The sequence below is a fragment of the Psammomys obesus genome, unplaced genomic scaffold (genome assembly GCF_907164565.1).
Source record: "Psammomys obesus unplaced genomic scaffold, mPsaObe1.curated_primary_1811, whole genome shotgun sequence".
Classification (NCBI taxonomy): Eukaryota; Metazoa; Chordata; class Mammalia; order Rodentia; family Muridae; genus Psammomys; species Psammomys obesus.
Genome location: NW_026590859.1, coordinates 6,242,878 through 6,265,305, shown reverse-complemented (window position 1 = coordinate 6,265,305; position 22,428 = coordinate 6,242,878). Strand labels below are relative to the sequence as shown.

General features: G+C 40.9%; 1 protein-coding gene across 10 annotated transcripts in view; it reads left to right on the top strand.

Annotated features, from left to right (window-relative positions):
• Esrrg (estrogen related receptor gamma) overlaps positions 1 to 22,226 on the top strand; it is a 569,612-nt gene extending 547,386 nt beyond the window's left edge. For all 10 annotated transcript variants that reach the window (XM_055609225.1, XM_055609227.1, XM_055609219.1 and 7 more), the window contains 2 exons: positions 6,417 to 6,686; positions 18,325 to 22,226. In XM_055609225.1, coding sequence (XP_055465200.1) covers positions 6,417 to 6,686; positions 18,325 to 18,569 — 515 coding nt within the window. In that variant the 3' untranslated portion in view covers positions 18,570 to 22,226. The remainder of the gene's footprint in view (positions 1 to 6,416; positions 6,687 to 18,324) is intronic.
• Positions 22,227 to 22,428: the final 202 nt, after the last annotated feature.

Below are 22,428 nucleotides of genomic sequence, written 5' to 3'. Positions count from 1 at the left end.
TTTTGAAGCATATTTACACGATTTATGGCCTTTTCTACATTGTGCTCCAATCTCACTTAACTGTAAGGTGTTAGGAGCCAAGGGCAGTATCCCATGCATTTTCTATACTCTAAAGTACCCAGTGGACTATATACAGTGCCTATGTGGATGCTCAATGGTATGTGTCAATGGTATGAATCTTCTTATAGTAAAACCTCCAGAAACCTATTGATCCAGAGTTTGCCATAGCAAGCTTTCAGAGATCATCGTTTCTCTCTTTGCAGATGAGAGCCAGAGGGGCATGTCAGGTCCCGGGTGTCAGCAGTATCAAGGTGTGTCACTAGATCTTCTGTCCCCAGTGCTATGATTTTTCTTCTTCCATGCTCCTTGGGCTCCAGCAGTTTTGTGCTTCATGAGCATAATTCTTGCTGTTCCTATGAGTATAAAACCTGCTGAAACCAGAAGATTCTTCAGAAACATACTTAGTTCAGCTTTCATATTGGACTGATGAGGAAGTCAGGCATGGGTCTGTATTTGTTTTCTAGGGATGCTGAGGCAGTTGGTTAACACACAGGGACATCCCATCTCATGGCCCTGGAGGATAAAAGCCCAAGGTCAAAATATCAGGAGGCTTTGTTCCAGCTAGGAATACATGAGAGGACCCCCTACATTGCTCACTAACCCTCATCTTCCGAAAGCCTCATGTCTTCCCTGCCTTATGTTTCCATATCATTTTCCATTTGGGCATGCCCATCTTTGAGTCTAAATTCACTCACTCATTGCTATGAAGACTTAGTCATATTAAGTTAATGGAAATTTTCCTCATTAATCACTGGCAAAGACTATTCCAAACACAGTCCCATTCATTGATGCAGAACAGGAGGGTTTTCATATTTTGGGGGACAATTCAACTTGTAAAACAGACCAGATAAATACTATTGGGCATAACCAGTTCTCCGGATTATGGAGTCACTGTTCGTAGACAAAGCCTCTCTATACGTTTCCGTGTCATCTAATTCTCAGATGACACTGATGCTGTTTTACCAGAGTTTTTCCAGCTCTGTGTTATAGGATGTTGCTTTCCTTTGCTCTTGAATATCACACAAATCTGCAACAGCCAAAAGATGAGCTTCCTAGACAGAACTTTCTTGTCTGGGGCTCATAAGAAAGAAAGATTATGGGACAAAAGAGTAGCTAGCTCCTCCCTATCTTGCAGGCAGTTTGCTACATATTTGACTCATGATTCCCGAAAATTGTTTTGTTCTGAGTTTATATTCAAGGGCTGGAGAAATAAAAAAGCTAGGTAAGGGCTTAGGAAAATCTAAGGGATTATCGTAGCTACATTCTGGCCATCCAAAAGTGGTTAGAGCAAGGAAGAAAAGGTGTGTGGTTCATAGAAACATCCTTTGCATTTTTGCTAGACATTCTTTACCTGCCCCATGGCTGTTCCTTTCTCAGTTCTGGCCGGCTGCTGCTGGGAGTCTACCCGCTAGTCGTGGGGAGGTGGCTCGGTCAGCAGAGCACTTGCTGCATGCAAAGGCCTCTGTTTGGTCCCCAGAACCCATGTAGAATGCCTCCTAGAGGCGTGTGAACATGTAATCCCATCACTATGGAGGCCAATGGGAGAAGGTTACCTGGGGCTCACTGGTCGGCCAATCCATTGATGAAATTCAGTTTCATTGAGATACTATGTCTCAAAAAGTAAGAGTGAGAACAGCTGATGATACTGCAAAATCTCTGGCCTCCACATGTATGACCCCCAGACACACACCTGCACACACACACACTCACCTCACGGGTGCACAGCCAAGACCTGGATTGGTGCATTTTGTGGCTCGTAGCACAAGTGATAATGTCTGTTGATCTGTGCCAAAAGCGAGCGGCTTAACATGAGCACAGTCAGTCATCTCCACTGAGGCTTCTGAATCCAAGTTTCTAGTGGCCGAAAGCCCGAGCCTCAGCAGACATTACACTTCCGCAGTTGAGGTGAGCGTCAGGGCTACTTGTAGGGGAATGAGTGAGGCTTGCCTGTGTTACAGCCCCCAAATGAACTTCGCTTGCCGTCTCAGTGAATCACTATAGCTGAATAACGATTGCAGCGTACTATGCTATTTGTTTTTTTTTTTTTTAAGTCACATTTATTTATTTACTTATATAGGAATAGAGAAGCTACAGTTCAAAACCCGTGAGCAGGCAAATCAATGTCATGATTAACTGATACTACCAGATACCCTGAGGATTTAAAGGTTGGCATTCTGTTTCCAGCTAAGCAGCTAACAGGGAAATGCCTAGCAGGGGTTAAAACCAAATGCCTGTGCTGCAGCCTATTTCTGTCAGCACTCTATTCAGGAAATAAACATTTATGCTTTCTGAAATGCAAGTGTATTTTTGAGGACTAGCCGTCAGATATTTTTTGCCCTTCACACTTTCAAATGCTTAGCCTTTTTTGTACGTTGACTGTAAAGTGCATCAGTTTGCCAGGCTGAAAACAGAATTGTTACTGACGAGTGCCCATGGCACCACTGTCAATTCCTGAAGGTTCCAGCAGAAATGGGCAGGGAGGTTGGCACGAAGCATGCTTCCTTCAAGTCTGCTACCTCAGGGGCACCGGCTTCTTGAGAAGCTCTTCAATCCTTCCAAGCGATGTTATTCTCCACTGTCATCGGGTGTATTTGGAGCACACTGCAGCGCAGATAAACACACACTTTAGCTGCGGGTCAGGGTAGAGAGCCCTTCTGCTGAGCAAAATGCCTGAGATACAGTAAATGGCACTGACTCCAGGACAGATGAAGAGAGATCAGACTTGTCAGCGGTATCAGTGGAAGGGGGTGCAGATGGGAAAGAGAAAAATGTGTTGCGGTGTATTTTAAAAAGCTGTAATCGGGCTGAACATTAGAAACTATAACGTGCTGCATGCCAGAGATTAAGGTCCTCGGATGTACAGCTTGTGAACTTCAGGGAACACAATGGCAAACCCCATCTCATATTGCTTGAGAAAAAGGTATCTTGCCAAAGATAGCTATGTGTTAGAGATAGGTAGGCGAGGACACTGTTTTGTAGCCTGGTAGCTATAAAACACCATAAAATGTCTGGAAGAGCACAAACAAGTAATTATCATTTGGATACAGGTATCGGTGAGCCAATAACACACCCTGTTTAAAAGAATCCCAGCATCAGCTTTCTTATCACCACATTCTCATTTAGGCTCATCATTTAGGTATCTATGCTTTGCTCACATCTCTTGATAAAGATATTATTTCATCCACGTGTCTTCATGGAAGGGAAATACAGCCAGCCGTTCTAAAGAAAGACTGAAGGGGTTTTTTTTTTCCTCTGAAAACCAGGCATGGTGGTGCATTTCAGTAACCCTAGCACCGAGGCATGAGAGCCAGGGGTATGACAGGTGGGAGGCCAGCCTGCACTGTGTAACAAGTTCAAGATCTGCATGGACCACGGGAATAAGCAAGGAAGTTAGCAAATACACAAATGAATAAACAAATGAACAAACAAACAAATGTATGTATTTTCTATGGAATAGAAATAAAATCTTTATTGTGTACTGGGCCCCTTAGACTGGGGAGGGGGATGAGTGTTCTGTAAGCTACCTCAGTGCCACCACAGGGATTGGGAGGGGAAGTTCTTTGTGTCAGTTTTAAGACTGCAGAGCTGAGCTTTAAAAAAATGGCCAAATTGTGAAACACTGATTTTTTTTTTTAGGCCAAAAAGAGATAGAAGCCCAGACTGCCATATTCTATAAAGCATGGGCCTTTTTTCAACATTGATGCTTTTGTAAAAATCACACTACTTTAGCAAAGTAGAATAAACACTTCAGAACATAAACATTAGTTTAGCTTTGTGCTAAAAGAATGGACCTTTTCTTCCTCTTTATTCTATACTAAAATAAAAGGGAGAGTTAGGTTTACAAAACATGACACACAGGCATATACACAGAGTCATCAATACAGAAGAACCAAATTGCAGAATCAACCTTTAAAAATGAAATTTTATTGCTTTTGCTTAATTAAACCCCAAAGAAATGTGGCAGACATTGTTGTTGTTGAAAAAATGTTAATTTGTAAATCACAGGGACAAAGGGGCCCCGTGCAACTTTAAAGTTTCCGCACACGTAAATGTCGATAGCGCGCCTTCTCCATCATCAGCACTAAATTCACATTGATGCCTCTTTTCTTCTCGGTATTGATCCTTCCATGAGAACGTAGATTTGTATCTGTTAATTAATGCGTCCTGAAACAGCGTTTGTATTAATCAGGCAGATAAGAAAAATTGGACGGCTGCACCCCTGTGACAACCGTAAAAGGACTGGCCCTGATAAAATCACGGATGGACCTCAATAAAAAAGTTCCTCCTTCCACTCGATAAACTAATCATCCTGCTTTTAATTATTCGGCAGGAAGACGTGTGGAGATGGGAGGATGGTGTAAATCTATTTACTAACAGCGGTGTCCGGGAGGGGGACTGGGCTGTCTCAGGACGATGCTCCGGGCTACCAAGTCCCTCCATCTGCTGTGGCAACAAGCTGCTGTTTAGGATTCTGAAAAGGAAGAATTAAACCAGGAAAATTTTAAAAAATAATAATAAATTGTTCCTTCAGGCTCAGAAGTTTCCCAGTAATGCTTTTTGTTGCTGTTGTTGTTGACTGAATTTGTAAAAGAAATCCCTTTTAGTCTTTCTTTTTCATGTTAGTCAGTGTTGGTGGGGCCAGAGCATGAAAACAAAACAAAACAAAACAAAACAAAAAAAAAAAAAAAACAATGAGTTTTATTTGCCTTTTGTAGAACTTAATTTTCTCTGATGATTATTTTCCTTTGTTGACTTATTTAAGATGTTGTCAGGATATACTTATTAATGTAATATCAAATTACACTGATAAAAATAAGGAGAAAAATCCTCATGCAACTAGGCCCAAAGAAGCCCCATCAAATACTTTGTAAATGCTTTCATAATGAAAGAAACACTATGAAGGTCTCGTTAAGAGAAGCTGAAGGAATCCTTTTGATGGTTTATTAAGCTCTTATAGGTAATGGTACCACAGGGCAGGAAAACCTCTCCTTGGGACAAAACCGATTCAATGTGACTAAAATGTGACTATGGAACTGACGGAGGAATTTGTGAGTTTGGGTGTCCATGGGTATTTTTGATTGGCCATAATGTCTAGGAAGGGTGTAAAAGCCTCTTAAGTGGCATAGTTACAATGATATCCTTCTATGGGATTCCAGCTAGAAGGGCCCTTATGCAAATGATGATGGGGTATACTCAGTGACCATGGGCTGGGGGGAGGTCTTACTTGGAATTCTGAGTCAAATCATCAGCTAGGAAGTTTTCACATTTTTAGGTCTCTTGGAAACAGTCACCTGGTCATCAGCTATCATACTGACATGCCCTAGACCAATACAGAGCTCTGAGATGCGAATACATTATATAATATACACACAGGCCTACTTGGATTTCATGAAGTAGACCCAATTGCCTTACTTCCTCATTCCCTACTGAGCAAGATTATACTTTTATTTCTAGGTTTGTGTTTCTTGTTACTCAAGCATAGAAGACAGTTTCCACAGCCTCTATGGATGCTTTCTAAGTTTTAGTAGAGGATTGAGCCAGATAGTTCACGTGAAATGAGACATATGTTGTGAGTTGTCTGTTAGAGGACTTGCACTTTTTAAACTTACCAAATGCAAAAGCAGGTTTATTGTCCCACCTAGGATGAGAGCCTGAGCCAAAGCCTGAGCGCAGCCAATATTTACATTTGGGCCCTGGCTCTCAGCCTGTTCTTCCTACCAAACACTTTTATTTCTGTATTTAGACTTTTAAACAAATAGACTTTAATGATAAGAATGAATCGTGGCTTTTCTCTTCGGCAAGGAGGCCGGCAAGCTAAGATTTCTTTTTTCTTTATATATTAGTGAGTATTTAAAGGAGAAATCCATACTAATATCAGCAGGAGCAAATGTCCAGCTGAGAATGCTTGCTTGGTTTTAATTCATCACATGACTGTTATGGAGACACATTTTCAAGTTGCAGATTCTTATATGGTTTAAATCATTTTCTTCCAGGAGGGGGGAATTGTTTTTACCTCCATCCTCCCCATCAATGTTAGTTTTCAAAAGCTAAGTAGTTGAAGGTAGCCAAAGATCTCACATCCTTAATGTTGGAAATAGAGCAGAGAAATGGTGTGGTGCTTTGAGAGTAAAGGAGAGAAAACCATCCCTCTTTCATGATCCCCCAACTGGGCATGTAACTCTAACATAGCCCCTAGGATAGACCCTGGCTTGTGACTTCAACTTTGGGTTCACGAGTTAATAGCTTCTAATGAGGGTGCAGCGTGGTTTGGGCTCCCAGGCAGAGTCCACCTATCCTAGATTGCATTATGAAATTGTGGCTTTAGAATAACTCGATCCGCCCTTCTTCCCATGCAGGTTTTTCTACACTGTCCCTGGCGGATCAGATGAGCCTTCTGCAGAGCGCATGGATGGAGATTTTGATCCTTGGTGTTGTATACCGCTCACTTTCCTTTGAGGATGAACTTGTCTATGCAGACGATTACATAATGGATGAAGACCAGTCGAAATTAGCAGGTCTTCTCGACCTAAATAATGCTATCCTGCAGCTGGTGAAGAAATACAAAAGCATGAAGCTGGAGAAAGAAGAATTTGTCACCCTCAAAGCGATAGCCCTTGCTAATTCAGGTTGGCATATTGATGTGGTCACTGCTGCGTTGTTAACGATGTCCGCTTTACCCCTTTCCTCCTCTTCGTGGGGATTTGTGAGACCTAGTTTGTAAATTATCCATGAATCAGCAAAATTATAATCAGTGCAGCTTTCTAGTGAAAAGTTAGAAAGGGAAAAATAAACTTAAAGGGAGAGGTTTTTATTTACTTGCTCTCAGACATGCTGACACTTTTACCACCCTCTGCTTTTACTAATTTGGACCATAGCAAAGCAGAAGGCCTTGAGGAACTCACACAAATGGGCACTCTTGGGACAAAATTAGCTCCATTGTTGTTCCTACACAAGTCAACAGCAGTGAGTTATGGAGAAATACTCCCTACCTTTCCTCTGAAAAAGGCCAATTTTGCAGTTGAGAAAAATACATGCCATGTTGCCTTTTGATTTTTTGTTATGGAAAAACGTGCCATGGCTTATAATCTGGAATTCTCTAGACATAAAAGTCTGTTGAAGGTGCTTCCTTCAGTGACGGTTAAGAATTATAGGAATAGATATGCATTTGAACAGGAGTGTGCTAAAATTGGGGCAAACTCTGGTAAGTAAAAAATCATTGGTGCTTTGTTGTGTTTCCTTTGTGCCTTCCCAAATGCTAGATTGTAGTCTTAAGTCTCTTTTAACATTTGCATAAACTTGAGGATAGATCCCTCCTAATGAAGGGCTGATTGTCAGATACCTGCATGTCAATAACAGCTCTGAAGCCATGTACCATCGACGCACACACACACGGCGCTCTTTCTAGCTGCTTTTGTTTTGACCCTATCTTTGAACTTTATCTTGGTTGCTGGCCAGTAGTTTTCCCTTTAATTACAAGAAGGAAACTGTCAATAAAATCTGTTAAATGGGATGCAATGAGTGGCTTGAATGGGCGGATGGCTATTTGTTCAAATTCTGCAGTATTCAAGGTATTGACAGTTTGTTTTCTGGGGCCATATGTGACGATCAATCTCAGGCTGGGCTCAGCCGCGCTGAAAAATGAAAAACCAGATTGCTTTTGCTTACTTGTGGGTGACGACTTTGTGATTTGGCGCGGTCTGGCAAGATGAGACCTTCTGCCCAAATTGCCCCCATGAGAGCCAGGGATGCGTGACTGTTTTTAGAAATAATTTTTAATTGATTTTGTAATTAACAGTTCATCTACAATATTGATGCTTGAATCCTCGGACTGATAGAAGGGAAATTGTTTTCAACAATGAAGTTGTACCTTCCTATTTGTCTTTATAATAGGTGTTAGCATTTCACAGTTTTAATTGTGAATATAACCCATTCCTTACCACACAATTCGCCCCACTTTCCCTCCCTCTTCTCGGAAGCTTAAAATATGATTGTGTGTGTGTGTGTATGTGTGAGAGAGAGAGGGACCAATGACTTTGTTTTTACAAACTCACAAGAAACACTTGCCCTGCTCTATAGAGGGTCCAAATGGGATACGAGAAAGAAGTTTTCTTCTGAGAATGTGTTAGTTTGCTTAGGTTCCATGTTATAGGATCTCTCCATATTAGATGAAAGATTTTACAGTACTGCTTTTACAAAGTTTTACGTGATAATCATAAAAATGACTCTAACTGAAACCATTAACTCCACTTGTTCTTTTTTATTTTATTTTACCAGAGCAAGCACATTTTATATCTTTTTATGTTTCCAGTTGATTTTGTAAATTGTTAGCTAGTCGTGAACCCTGAGCAATGCCAAAACTTCGTCATCAAAATCGCTAAGAGTTGGCAGTTGGCGATGTCCCACGCATAGTTTGTAGCTAAGTATTCTAATTTAGACTACCTCAGTTCCTTACCAGAAGTAAAATCATTAAAGTTGTTGAAACACAGATGCTCCAGTTCCATCTCTTCTGCGGTCAGGCCAGGAAAGAACCCGCACTGCAGCAGGCATGAGTGGCTAGAAGTCCTTATTTAACGCAGTCTTTAGCTTGTATAGGTAAAGGATGTGGTTAAGACATTTCTTACCTTGCCAGCTCTAGCTGCGGAGTACCATGGCTTCACAGAGCGTTTCTGGGCGCAGGCAATCCTAACACTGGCTTAGCTTCTCGATACTAAGAAAAATGAATTGCATCTAGTTCCAAACCACAGTTACATCCTACCAAGGCCTTCCTAATAATCATGCCACATTCTCAGGTTGTCTTAAAATGGCCTTGTCCCTACCAGCTCCACCCAAAGCCCTAGCTTTTCAGTTTGGGGTAAACCACTCAGAAAGTAATTTTCTTTCATAACTAGAACATAGGTTATTTGGTTCCATTTGTTTTTCCCATAATTTGGAGGACAGCAGCAGGCATGTAGTTTTAGTCTTGTTTGGCTCCAACTTGAGTTTCTTGAATGCTTATAGGCATATCCCTGTGAGCAGATCCCAGTAGGTAATCTGTGTGAGGGCATCCCTGTGAGAGGGCATCCCTGTGAGCTCATCCCTGTGAGGGCATCCCTGTGAGAGAGCATACCTGTGAGCTCATCCCTGTGAGCTCATCCCTGTGAGCTCATCCCTGTGAGGGCATCCCTGTGATCACATGCCAATACTTTGCTTAGATGTGCTAGAAAATTCCCTGATTTCCTTATTTGAAAATTTAGATTATAATAAATGAATTTTATGTAAAAATAATATTTGGTAGATACCTGTCTTACATTTTCCTGCATGGCTGTAGATGTTAACAGAAATCTCATTTATCTGTGGTTTGCCTTATTTTAAGCATCTGCTTTTATTCAATAGTCATAAATATTATGTTTCTGCTTGGTGAGTCGATAGTTACCTTCCTGATAGAGGTTTTCATATGTTTTAACGAGCTCATTTTATTCAATAATAAATAGGAATAAAATGAAAGGTTTTTTGATTTCTATGTAATACTTCTAGAATAAAATAGCTATTGATAGGACACTATAAATATTAATTTGGCCATCAGCTTAAACTTTGGATTAATTTTAGGAATGTCATAATTGAGGGCATTCCTCCAGACAAATTGATTTATGTACACAACTACAGAATTTATAGTGATAGAATGCTGTGATTTCTTTAGGTAACTGGAATGGGGCCATTTTTAGGATATATGAATCCTCATGTAAATTTGGCTTAGTATCTCTTAATACTTTTATTATTATGCCCTTAGGGGAGTCATTTAGATACAATTTTCCTTATAACTTCCTAACTAAGTAATAACAACACAAATATATGTCTGCTTATATAGCATATACTTATGATTTATTCCTAATATAAGGAGATTTTTTTTTCTACTCTGTAAGTCTGTATCTCCCTCACTTCAGAGAGCAAGGTTTAGACTCATAAGTCGTTTCTTAAGTGTAAAGTAAGGTAAGTGAGTAACTGGTGTCCAGTGTCCCTAAGTGGCATAGTTACAAAGGTGAGGTAGTGAGATTCTTTTTTTGTATAGGGAACATTCAGTATGGAGACTGTGCTGAACCTTCAAGTTAGAAATATCAGTATTTCCATGAAGCTAAAAAAATGAGAGTAGACATCACCAACAAAATCTTTGTCAAAATACAGGCACTTTTGGGCTCTCAGACAGTTGTAAAAATTTGCCTCCTTTTCTATGATGTTCTAGAGACAGCCTTAGTTGTCTAAAAGGGTGTACCTCTCTGTCTGTCTACCTGTTTTTGAAGGGCCTTTCTGTAGCCATCTCTTTTTTAAAACTTCTCTTGGGGAATATCAAAACATGCACATGCAGGAGCTTTGTTTAGCTGAGATGGACTGATAGAGACTTGTGGTCACTGTAAGACAGAAAGCTGGACCCTTCATTCCTGCTCTTGACACTTTGTTTTTGTCCCATAAATACCCATGCACCGTTTTAAAGGTTCCAGGGCAGAAGACTTGGGCCATTCAAATTTTACCTCAAAAAACATAAACTGATAGTGTTGAATTGCTTTAGAATTTGGTGCCCATTTTTTATTTTGCTGTCTTCTAATAACTATAACACAGCTGTCCCTCGCTATTTATAAGGAATTAATTCTAGATTTTTTTTTCCCTCAAGGGTTGTTACAAAACTTGCAGAATCTCAAGTTCCTTATGTAAAATGGCATTTTTTAAAATAACCAACACCTGTTTGTTTTAGTAGCTTATCTCTGAGTTATTTATAATATATGGTGCCAGGTAACTTCAGGTAAGTGGGTGGTGTTTGGTGCTGCACAGGGAACAATGATAAGGGGAAGTTGCACATGTTCAGTGCAGACATAAGCTGTGTCTTCATTGTTTTGTTTTTTTTATTACAAAATTTTTTGTTTTCCTTCTTTTACTTTTTTCTTTTAATTTATTTTTTATTACAGTTTATTCACTTTGAATCCCAGCTGTAGTGCCCTCCCTCACCCCCTCCCAATCCTGCCCTCCCTCTCTCTTCTCCTTCCATGCCCCTCCCCTAGTCCACTGATAGGGGCAGTCCTCCTCCCCTTCCATCTGGCCCTAGGCTATCAGGTCTCATCAGGACTGTCTACATTGTCTTCCTCTGTGGCCTGGTCATGCTGCAACCCCCACCCCCCATCAGGGGGAGGTGATAAAGAGCCAGCCACTGAGATTATGTCAGAGACAGTTCCTATTCCCCTGACTAGGGAACCTGCTTGGAGACTGAGCTGCCATGGGCTACATCTGTGCAGGGATTCTAGGTTATCTCCATGAATGGTCCTTGGTTCGAGTATGAGTCTAGAAAAGACCCCTGGGCCCAGACTTTTCGGTTCTGTTGTTTTCCTTGTGGAGCTCCTGTCCCCTCTAGGTCTCTCTATCTCCCCCTTCTTTCATAAGATTCCCTGCACTCTGCCCAAAGTTTGTCTATGAGTCTCAGCATCTACTTCGATACCCTGCTGGGTAGAGTCTTTGAGAGGCCCTCTGTGGTAGGCTCCTGTCCTATTTCCTGTTTTTTTTTTTTTTTTTTTTTTTCCCTCTCCTGATGTCTATCCCATTTGCCTTTCTGAATGAGGATTGAGCATCTTACCCAGGGTCCTCCTTCTTGCTTAGCTTCTTTAAGTGTACAGATTTTAGTATGATTATCCTATATTATATGTCTAATATCCACTTATAAGTGAGTATGTGCCCGGTGTGTCTTTCTGCTTCTGGGATACCTCACTCAAGATGATCTTTTTGTAGTTCCCGCCATTTGCCTGCAAATTTCATGATTTTCTTGTTTTTAATTGCTGAGTAGTATTCCATTGTGTAAATGCACCACAATTTCTGTATCCATTGCTCAGTTGAGGGACATCTGGGTTCTTTCCAGATTCTGGCTATTACGAATAAAGCTGCCATGAAAATGGTGCCTTTATTTTTAAAATATGCTTGTGCTCTCATCTCTTGGGGTCAGAATTCCAAAATCAGTTTCATTGGGTATACTACAAGAAATAGACAAAACTGAGCTCCCTCTAGTAGTCCCAGAGAAGAGTCTGTTTCCTTTGCTCTTTTTTATTGCTCATATTCCATAACATATCATCTATATCCCTCCCTCCATCCATCCATCCATCCTTCCTTCCTATCTTTATCTTTTCATTTTGTCTTACATTCTTGCGACAGAGTCCCGCTATGCTGACCTTGAGCCCTCAGTCTCTGTCTTGGTGAACACGGGCATGTCCACAGCACCAGGTTCTCTTTCCATCCTAAAAGCCAGTGGTGTAGAGCTTGTCCTTCATGACATTGCTGTCTTCTTTCAATTTTGCTTTTATTGGCCTGGATAGTCCAAGATAATCTCCTATATGAAGATTTTATCTTAATCACATGCCATGCTCCTTTTGCTGTATAAGATGGCACTCATGGGTTCTAGAATGTAGGACTTGGATGTCCTTGGAGTCAGTTTTCAGTCTAACACAATAAATATATAAGCAAGGTCAAAACAACACAACAACAAGACTGCAAAGTTGCCAGGAACCCTTCCAGATATCCTATTGCAGCCTGAAACCTCTCCTTTTCCTCCAAAGTAACTGCTTTTCAAAAATGAGTTGTGAAATACACACTTTTGATTTGGACAGATGCACCGGATTCAGTGAACGTAGCAGGTGTAGATGCAGGGGGAAGTTAACTCTGTCCTAAAGAATAACCCTGAATATGTAGCCTCTGCTGTCCTGGCTTTCGTTGCTGCCACTTCCTGTGCTTGTCATTAATGTGCTTATGCATAGTGACTACAGTTGAGTCTTACTCATTTAAAAAAAAAATCTCTCATGAACAGACTTTTGAGTCTCAGTGTCTAACCCAAATATAAACGTTTCTCCTTTATTTCCATTTTCTTTGGTCTGTTGTAGAAACTGGAGCATCTGTCTTACAGACATCCGCACAGCCTGGATGCTACAGGATCTTAACTGTTTCTCTATCCTTTGTAGGTTGTTTTTTTTTTTTGTTTGTTTGTTTTGTTTTTTTCTGAAAACAAGCTTTATTTAAATAAGGGTTAGCATACATTACATTACATTACATTACATTAAAACTGGAAGGGAAAAGAAAACCAAAAGACCAGTTTGTTCCTTCCCGTGGCACTGGGCAGCTGTTGGTACTGAGTTGAAACCTCTACAGCTAGCGGTTCGTGTCCATCAGACTCAGGTCCTTGCCCTGTGGTGCCTAGAGGTGGCTCACTGTTCAGTGGGGCAAACAATGCCTGGTGGCCTCTCTGTGATGCCAGGCTTAGGATGCTAATGACTCAAATCCATTCATCCCTGGAGACTGCAGAGTATTTAGACTGTGATTTCAACTTCCGTTTTTTATTCAGTCATGACATATGTATAAAGTTCTGTTTCCTCTCATCTAGTCTTGGGGTACCAGGAATATAGTTTTTGGACAAAAGCAGGACAAATACTTGAACCCTCTTTGTTTTCCAGTTTTTAAAATTTAAAAAAAAAATCCTTTTCTAATGTTATTATAAACACTCTATTTGCGCATATTTAAAATATGGGTATCAGTCAGTTGCAAATATTACCTTTCCTAATGTTCAGTGTTGTTTCAATTTAGTCAGTGGTTGATTTCTAGAAGTTTCTTGAGTGACTTAGTGGCTTTAATTGATACTTAGGCCATTTGTTTTGACAAGACATTCTATTCTCTTTTGAAACCAGAGCCAATGGCACCTGGGGAACTAGGACACCCGCGCTAACCTAGTTGTGTGTGTTGGTGGGGACGGTTGTCGGGACGGTCGCTGACTTCGTTGCAATGTCGCATGTTTTGGTTTTGCTTCCCAGTTACTGTGCCATAAATAAGACTTATGATCAGCACTTTCCATTCTTTTAATTTTGGGGGCCAGCCATTTTGTCATTTAAGAGATCATTTGTGGCACCAGGGTTCCTAGATGGCATCCTGATTCCTGACCATGGGGTCACTCTAGAACACCTTATCTAGTTTGCCTAGAAAAGTTAAGACATAAATTCTCTTTTAGAAAAAAAAAAAAAAGACCTTTGCTTGTGTCTGCATTTTGTTTAGCTTGTTCTGTTTCATTCTTTATAGTTCAGGATAAAAGTCCCACTGATCATCACCTCTTTGTCATGTAGGCGGTTTTGCAGTGTTTGTTTGTTTGCGTGCGAGGTGTTGGTACCAGGGCCTCCCCACACGCCAGGAAAGCTCTCAGCCATCTCTGCATCCTCTGCCGGTAAAGTGGCCATCTCTGTTTCACAAAGTAGACCGCTGGTTATGGTGATTCGTGCTACGTGCTAGGCTTCACACTGGACATACTTACATATTTCTGATATTCATTTCTAGCTCAGAGTAAGATCTGGGTACTGAGACACCATTATGGCGAGTGAGCTACAAGCAGGAAGTCAATCCCCAAATTGGATTATGGTCTTTTGAGGAGCCATGCCCATGTCTCTAGCTGTAGAAACTGCCAATCCTTTATTACAGTTAGAGTCACTAAATGTTCTAACTACAAAAATAGATGTATTTATCTCTATTCTTGGAGTCAAAGACTGGAATGATGCCCTTCCGTATGGTCTCATTCACAGGGGAAAATATCAAATATTAGGAAAGTGGAACTGGAGAGGTGACTCAGTGATTAAGAGCACTGAGGTTCTATGCCCAGCACTCACATGGTAGTTCACAACTGTCAGGAACCGAAGTCTCGGGGGATATGAGGCCCTCTTCTGACCTCTGCAGGTACTACACACACATGGTGCACGGACATACAGAAAAGCACGCATATACATTACATACATGCATATATACATATGTACATACATGCATGCAGGCATACATACATACATACTAAAAGCATTCTACATGGCTAGTCATGAAAGGAATCACTAAAGGGTGAAACAACATATGAGTAGTAGTATATGCCTCACTTGAACTCAGGTTATATTTTGTAAACTTAATTCTTTTTAATAGCATGTATATATTTGTTATCCTTTTCAGTACTCCTCAACCAAGATTTAGTGGAAAGTTATGGAGCAAACCCCAATACTTTGGTTTAGAGGTTCTGGACTTGGGCCTAGGTATCCAGGTACTTACCAGCTGACCCCGAGTGTTCTTTCTGTGCAGCCTTACCCTGCCAGTGCATTCGTGAACTGATGACCCTGTTATTACATTTACCTTGCTTCCATTCCTTCTGACCCTGATACCTGTGTCCCTGGACATGTACTTGAAAAGACACCAAACAATCAGTGAATGTCATTTCCACTGAGTCTGTCATCTGCATGTCAGCTGAGCCCGACCCACAGAGCAGATTAAAGCTACAGAACCGGCACTTGAACTAGGGCCCCTAATGGAGATAAATATTTCCTTCAGTGGTCTGCCAGCTGAATCATGGTCTAATTAAATAGTTCAGATTTAGTGAGTTTGCATTTAAAGTATTAGCAGATCTGAGAATGAGTAAAGCTAAAACGAGTTAGAATCTCTTCTGTAAATGGGAAGTTGAATTATCATAGTAATTTGATTAAATCATTTTAAATCTCTTCAGCTAAATCACAGCCTTTAAAGAGTAGTTTGAAGTCTTAATTGCTGTTTGTGAGCATATCGCTCTGCTATTTGTTCTCGCCTCATTTCCTGTGACATCCGCGCGTATATCTTGCTGGGCCAGGCCAGAGCAGCAGCAACGGAAGAGCTAAGGGGAGGGTTGCAGCTGGAGTCTCATGTTTAAAGGCACGTCACATAGAAAAGAGACATACACTCGAGTTTGTTACAGTAGTTCTAACCCAAACCAAAGGAAGGAACTTGGAGACAGATTGGGAAAATGTGAAATCTTTCTAATCATTAGTCCTGACCCCTGTAAAGCTACCAGCTTAGTACAGTTGGAGATGTCACTGCTAGGAACACTTTAGAGACTGCTGTGGATGACGACTGATAGTCAAAACGACCCTGAGATTTCACCCTACGCCCATGGCTAAGAGCAAAAACTCAAGTGACAACACTTGCTGGAGAGGATGTGGAGAATGGGGAACCCTCCTCCATTGTTGGTGGGAATGTAAACGTGTACAACCACTTTGGAAGTCAATCTGGCACTTTCTCAGAAAATTAGGAAAACGTGCTTCCTCAAGATCCAGCTATACCACTGCTAGGCATTTATCCAAAATATGTTCAAGTATACAGCAAGGACATTTGCTCAAGAGTCAATGGCATGAGCTCATTGGGCAGCTCTACTATATTCACTGATATATATTCAAGAAGCTGAATTTGTTGAAGGTAAACCAAGTCATGAAGTTAGTGAGATGGCTCAGTTGGTAAATTGGTTCCCATGCCAGCCTGAGGACCAGTGTTTGAATCACAAGAATTCATGACAAAAAGGCAGGAGCTTGCAATCCCAGTGCTGGGAGGCAGAGACAGGAGACTCAGGGGACTCGAGCTGCCTTGGCGAATTCCAAACCACTGAGAGAGCCTCTCTCAGAAAGCATCATTGATAATGCTTAAAGAAGGCCATTCAGGTGCGTATGTGGGTACACAGGTAGACTTACACACTCCAACGTGCGAGCACAACGCTCACATCCACACGCAAACACAAACCATGTTTGAGCCGAGGAAAGCACAAGGTGAAGGGCTATTCACAGGACAGGTGTCTACAAAGTGACTGTATCACCGTCTAGTCCCGCCCCTCCACAGATGGTGACCTCTTGATGCTGCATTGTGGAGTCGGGCAATGACCCTGCGACTTCCTTCAGACTCCAGTTTCTCCCAAGATCCTTTTCAGGTGGGGAGAAGGAGCAAGAAGGAATAAATAGCAGGACTTCCAGCTGGGGGTCTTTCAACCCTTCCTCATGTCTGAGCACCACTGCATTATACTGCTCAGGAGAAGCCGTGGTTAACGTGCCAACTTGATCTGAGCTCCAAGAGAGCATCGTTTTTGTTTGTTTGTTTGTTTGTTTTTCCTGGAAGTAAAAACACTACTCTACCATTATCCACTTAGTATAAATACTGGCCGATTTACCAATGACTTCGTGAAATAGTTTTATATAATAAAAATCAAACAAACAAACAACAAAATAGTTTGAACAAACAGAAGGGTTTTAACAGCATTTTGTTGGTTATATGTTTTGTCCTAATTCCCTTGCCTGTTTGTTGTTGTTTGTTTTTGTTTTTCCCACGGTTCTCTTTAGTTCAGTCTGTGATCTCTGTGTGAATGGTGTGAAACTTTGGCTAACTACATATATCTTGCACTGGATGTTCACAGAGGAAAGGGATTATTAAACAGGAAGGGTCCCCGGAGACTCCATTACGTGCAATTAACAGATAAACTGTCATCGGAATCAATAAAACGTGCTAAATGATTCAAACTTGTATATAATTAAGTGTCTGTTTTATTTTTTATCCGCATTTCACATTTCTCACAAGGATAATTACAGCAACCTTGTTAACCCTTTTTGTTCCTTACTGAATTGGATTGTTAAATGAGTCAATCTAGGGGCAGAGTTCACTGGTACAAAGCTGGAAAATATTTCACAACTCAGGGTTGGCAGGGAAATCGAGCATATAAGAACAACTCAATAAGATGGGAGCAATGCATTGGAAGTCTTGGTATACTAAGAAACTACTGGGATGTTACTGTAGTAAGAGGCTGTGTTTCATGTGGAGTTGTTAATTATGATCTTAGTCATTAACTTTTTTCTAACCTTTGGGAAATATGGGCTTTTGGGAATTTGGGAATTTAAAGTTTATTGCAGCTAATATTTATTTTTTTAAAAAATTATCTTTTTATTTATTCCTTGATAATTCTTCATAATATATTTGGATCATATTTATTTCTCTCCTCCAACTCCTTCCAAATCTACCCTCACCCCCATAGTCACCTGTGTTCTAAATCCCTTGCTATAATTCTTCGTTAAATTAACACATGAAAAAGGCTGTGGGTCAAGCTGCCTGAATTATATTAGCAAAGTGTTCTGTTAGTCAACAGGCAATAGATGCTGGAAATATATGTAGATAATTCCTGTCTACCTCCTAAATCATATTGAAGATTACCAAGTGTCAGTCAGGGAAAAACATATAGACGTCAGAAGCAGCTTTGACCCTGGGGTACCTAAGAGCATACAAGTATTTAATTGAGAATATTTTCATCTGTGTTCCTTGTGATATTGTTGTATGGTGTGTGTGTGTGTGTGTGTGTGTGTGTGTGTGCGCGCGTGCGCGCGTGCGTGCGTGTGTAATAAGCTGCATTTTTTGGTTGTTTTGATTTCTGCTGTTCTCACGATTGCTGACATATTTTGCTTCATTGTCCAGATTCCATGCACATAGAAGATGTGGAAGCTGTTCAGAAACTTCAGGATGTGTTGCATGAGGCCCTGCAGGATTACGAGGCTGGCCAGCACATGGAAGACCCTCGGCGTGCAGGCAAGATGCTGATGACGCTGCCCCTTCTGAGGCAGACCTCCACCAAAGCCGTCCAGCACTTCTACAACATCAAACTAGAAGGCAAAGTCCCCATGCACAAACTGTTTTTGGAAATGCTGGAGGCCAAGGTCTGACTAAAAGCCCCCCTGAGCCCTCCCACCCTGCACGTTGAGAAGGGAAGATAAACCCAAGAGTGATGTCGAAGAACCTTAGAGTTTAGTGAACAACATTGAGAATCAACAGACTGCACTGACATCTTAGCAGCAGCCGTACGATGCAGCCTGCGGATTCCGCCACATCTTCCTGATAGGTTCCCTCCGCTGTATCCCACCGCTCCCTCGTCATGTCCCTGTGGTCCAACCACTCCCCCTTGTTCCTCATCATATATTTTGCTTCTTTCATTAGTGGTTCCTCCTTTCTCTTCCCTCCCTTCCTTCCTCCCACTCCCTCTTTCTCTTTTCCTTTCTTCCCCGCTTCTTCCTTTCCCCAACCTTCTTTCCTTGCCTTGCTCTTCTTCTTTCCTTTCTCACCTCTCCTTTCACTCTACATAGTCAATACCTGTAACTGGGAGGAACATTTCCTTTACCTCTTGTATCTCTTCCCTTTCTCTTCCTTCCCTGTCTTTTCCTTTTCTTCCCTTTCTTCTGCTGCTGAACTCTTAAAAGCGGTCTCTAACTGGAAAGAGATGGAAGCCAGCCCTGCCAAAGGACAGAGATCTATAATATGGACGCCAGTGAACTTGTCGTGAACCATGACATCCCCAGTGAGTAAGGAATCAAAGAGAGAACCGTCCCTAAAGTACAGTGCAACACAAGCGAATCGACTTAGTGCAGTATTAGAGTCCATGGAGCAGCCTCTGGTCAGGCAACTTAGGCGAGGCATTGGCTGCTTCTCCTTGCTTTCTCATCTAGATCAGTTATAGCCATTTGATTCCTTAATTCTTTTGTCAAGTCTTCCAGGTATTGGTTAGTTTAGCTACTATGTAACTTTTTCAGGGAATCGTTTAAGCTTTATTCATTCATGCAATACTAGAGAGGGGTAAGGATACCGCAACTTCGTGCTGGCTTTGAACAATTGAACTCTAATGAAGGACAAATGAACCCTGAAGGAAGATTTTTAAAAAAAAAAGTTTCGTTCTTACAAATGGAGATTTTTTTGTACCAGCTTTACCACTTTTCAGCCATTTATTAATATGGGGATTTAACTTAACTCAAGCAATAGTTGAAGGGAAGGTGCATATTACCACGGATGCAATTTATGTTGTGTGCCAGTCTGGTCCCAAACACCAGTTTCTTCCACGAGCTCCAGTTTGCCTAAATGTTCACTGACACCAAGGATTAGATTACACCTACCGTGACAGCGAGCGCTCGCATCCGTGAGCACTGCACTTGGGATCCCTCTCTGGAGAATCAGCACCATCCACCTCCCCGCTGGGAGGGACAGTCGCCATACGATTTAGCTGCCCTCGTGCTTAGCAATGAGATGCCGCCCGTGCGCAGTTACAAACTCTCAGAAGGAGCTGTGAGCCACTATCATTTCAGAGGCAATAAGGCAAAAGCCAGAATTCAAACCTACCACCCATCACAGACAGCAGACGCCTGACCAAGTTCTGAAGCCCCAATCCGCAGGAGTTGATTCACTTAAAAATGGTTGCTCAAATTAATCCGCAGCTTTGTTTTGTTTCTTTGTTTGTTTTCACCAAAAGCTAAGCCAACAGATGTACTTTTTGACAACTGTGGTCACAGCGTGAAAGTCAGTCAGGTTTCAGACTGTAACCAGGTGTAATCTAAGGAAGAAATCAGATGCCCCCTCCCGAAACCTACAGTCGCCGAATAACCAGAAAACAGTAACCTCCATAGAATGCTTTACCAATGGACCAGTGTTAGTAGCTGCTCTCTGTATTCTGTGGACAGTCTTATTATATGTACACAGATGTAATTAAAGTTGTACTCCTAACCAACAAAAGAATAGTTCAGCTTCAATGTTCCATGTTTGCTGCGCTTTTCTGAACTTTACGTTGCATTCAGAAACTGTCGTCTTGTTCTCGTGGTGTTTGGATTCTTGTGGTGTGTGCTTTTAGACACAGGGTAGAATTAGAGACAGTATTGGATGTACACTTCCTCAGGAGACTACAGTAGTGTATTCTACTCCTTACCAGTAATAACTAAGAGATTGAAACTCCAAACCAGTATTCATTACGATCAACCACACATCAAAATCATATTAATATTTTCAAAACGAGGGATAATTTCTCTAATGGTTTATTATAGAATACCAATGTATAGCTTAGACATAAAGCTTTGAATATTCAAGAATATAGATAAGTCTAATTTTTAAATGCTGTATATATGGCTTTCACCCGATCATCTCTCAGATGTTATTAACTCCCTCTGTGTTGTTGCAAAACTTTTTGGTGCGGACTTGCTTCCAAAACTATTGCTACTTTGTGTGCTTTAAGCAAAATACCTTGGGCTGAGGACGGCCTCAGCCTCGTGCTAGGAATACTGTGTATCTATCATTAGCTATATGGGAATATATCGTAGATTGTGCTTCTCAGTAGAGAAAGTGACTGTAGTGTGAATCTAGGTAAATCATCATTAGCAATTCATTCGGATGGTCAATAACTTGAAATTGATAGCTGTGATAAGTTAAAAAAAATTGGCAAATCCCTGACAAAACATCAACAGAAAATACAACTCCTGGGGGGATAAAAAAAGGTGCTGATCCTGTAAGATTCTTTCCTCATGTAAGTGTTTAAAAATGTTCTTTTCCAGAAGGCTTATGCAGGGTTTAAATTACTGCTGCGCGATGACGCTACATATACAAATGGAATACAGACAATATACCCAGCATTTCACTGTATCACGCTGAAGCCAGAGCCTGCGCGTGATCACGTGAGACAGGGACTCCTTGAAAGAGTCGGGTACGACGTGTAGTCGTCGGTTTAGAAGACTTGGCCTTTTAGAACAACAGATATCTCACAACTAAGGGGAACTAAACCAGCTTAAACAGTAGATCTAAAAGAGATGCACGGGCTTTAGGGTAAACACCCACTTGTACCTTGCTCGAGCAAAGTTTATTGCTTTTTCAAGTTTCAAGCAAGACCGTTTAGTTAATGCCAAGGGTCAGGAAGTCACCAAGTATATGTGTTAGCCTTGCAATTTACAGGTTTATTTTTCTCTTAGGTTTGTTCTTATTTAAAGCAATATGATTGTGTTGCCTCCGTGTAGCGACACTCGTGTTTTAATCAAATCAGATTGTTGTATTTATTCCACTATTTTGCATTTAAATGATGACATAAAAGATATAAAAAATTTAAAACTGCTATTTTTCTTATAGAAGAGAAAATGGATGTCGGTGATTGTATTTTAATTATTTAAGCATCTCTGTTTACCTGCCTGGGACAACATTTTATGGCAGTCTTATGTGCAAAGATCGTAAACGGACAAAACAAAATTTAACCTGCTTACAATGATCCAGGAGTTGCATTATAGCCAGTAGTAAAAATAATTATGATAATAATAATTAATAATACTAATGAAACCATGTCTATAGCTGTAGATGGGCATCACATCTGTAAAGCAATCAATTGTATATTTTTGTGATGTGTACCATACTGTGTGCTCCAGCAAATGTCCATTTGTGTAAATGTATTTATTTTATATTGTATATATTGTTAAATGCAAAAAGGAGCTATGATTCTGTGACTCCAATCAGTTCAGATATGTAACTCAAATTATTATGCCTTTCAGGAGGATGGTAGAACAATATTAAACAAGCTTCCACTTTTCGCTGCTTTTTTGTATTGTGTTTCTTTTTTCCCTCACAAAAACAAAACAAAACAAAAACAAAAACAAATGGATCCACAGTGCCCTTTGTCACCTCCACTGAAAGAGTAGCTCTGAGGACCCAGTCCCTAAAAATAAAGTAGGACTTTAAGTAAGAGCTATATAAAGGCTTGTCAGAATGAATTCTAGGGTGCCAAGAGACATT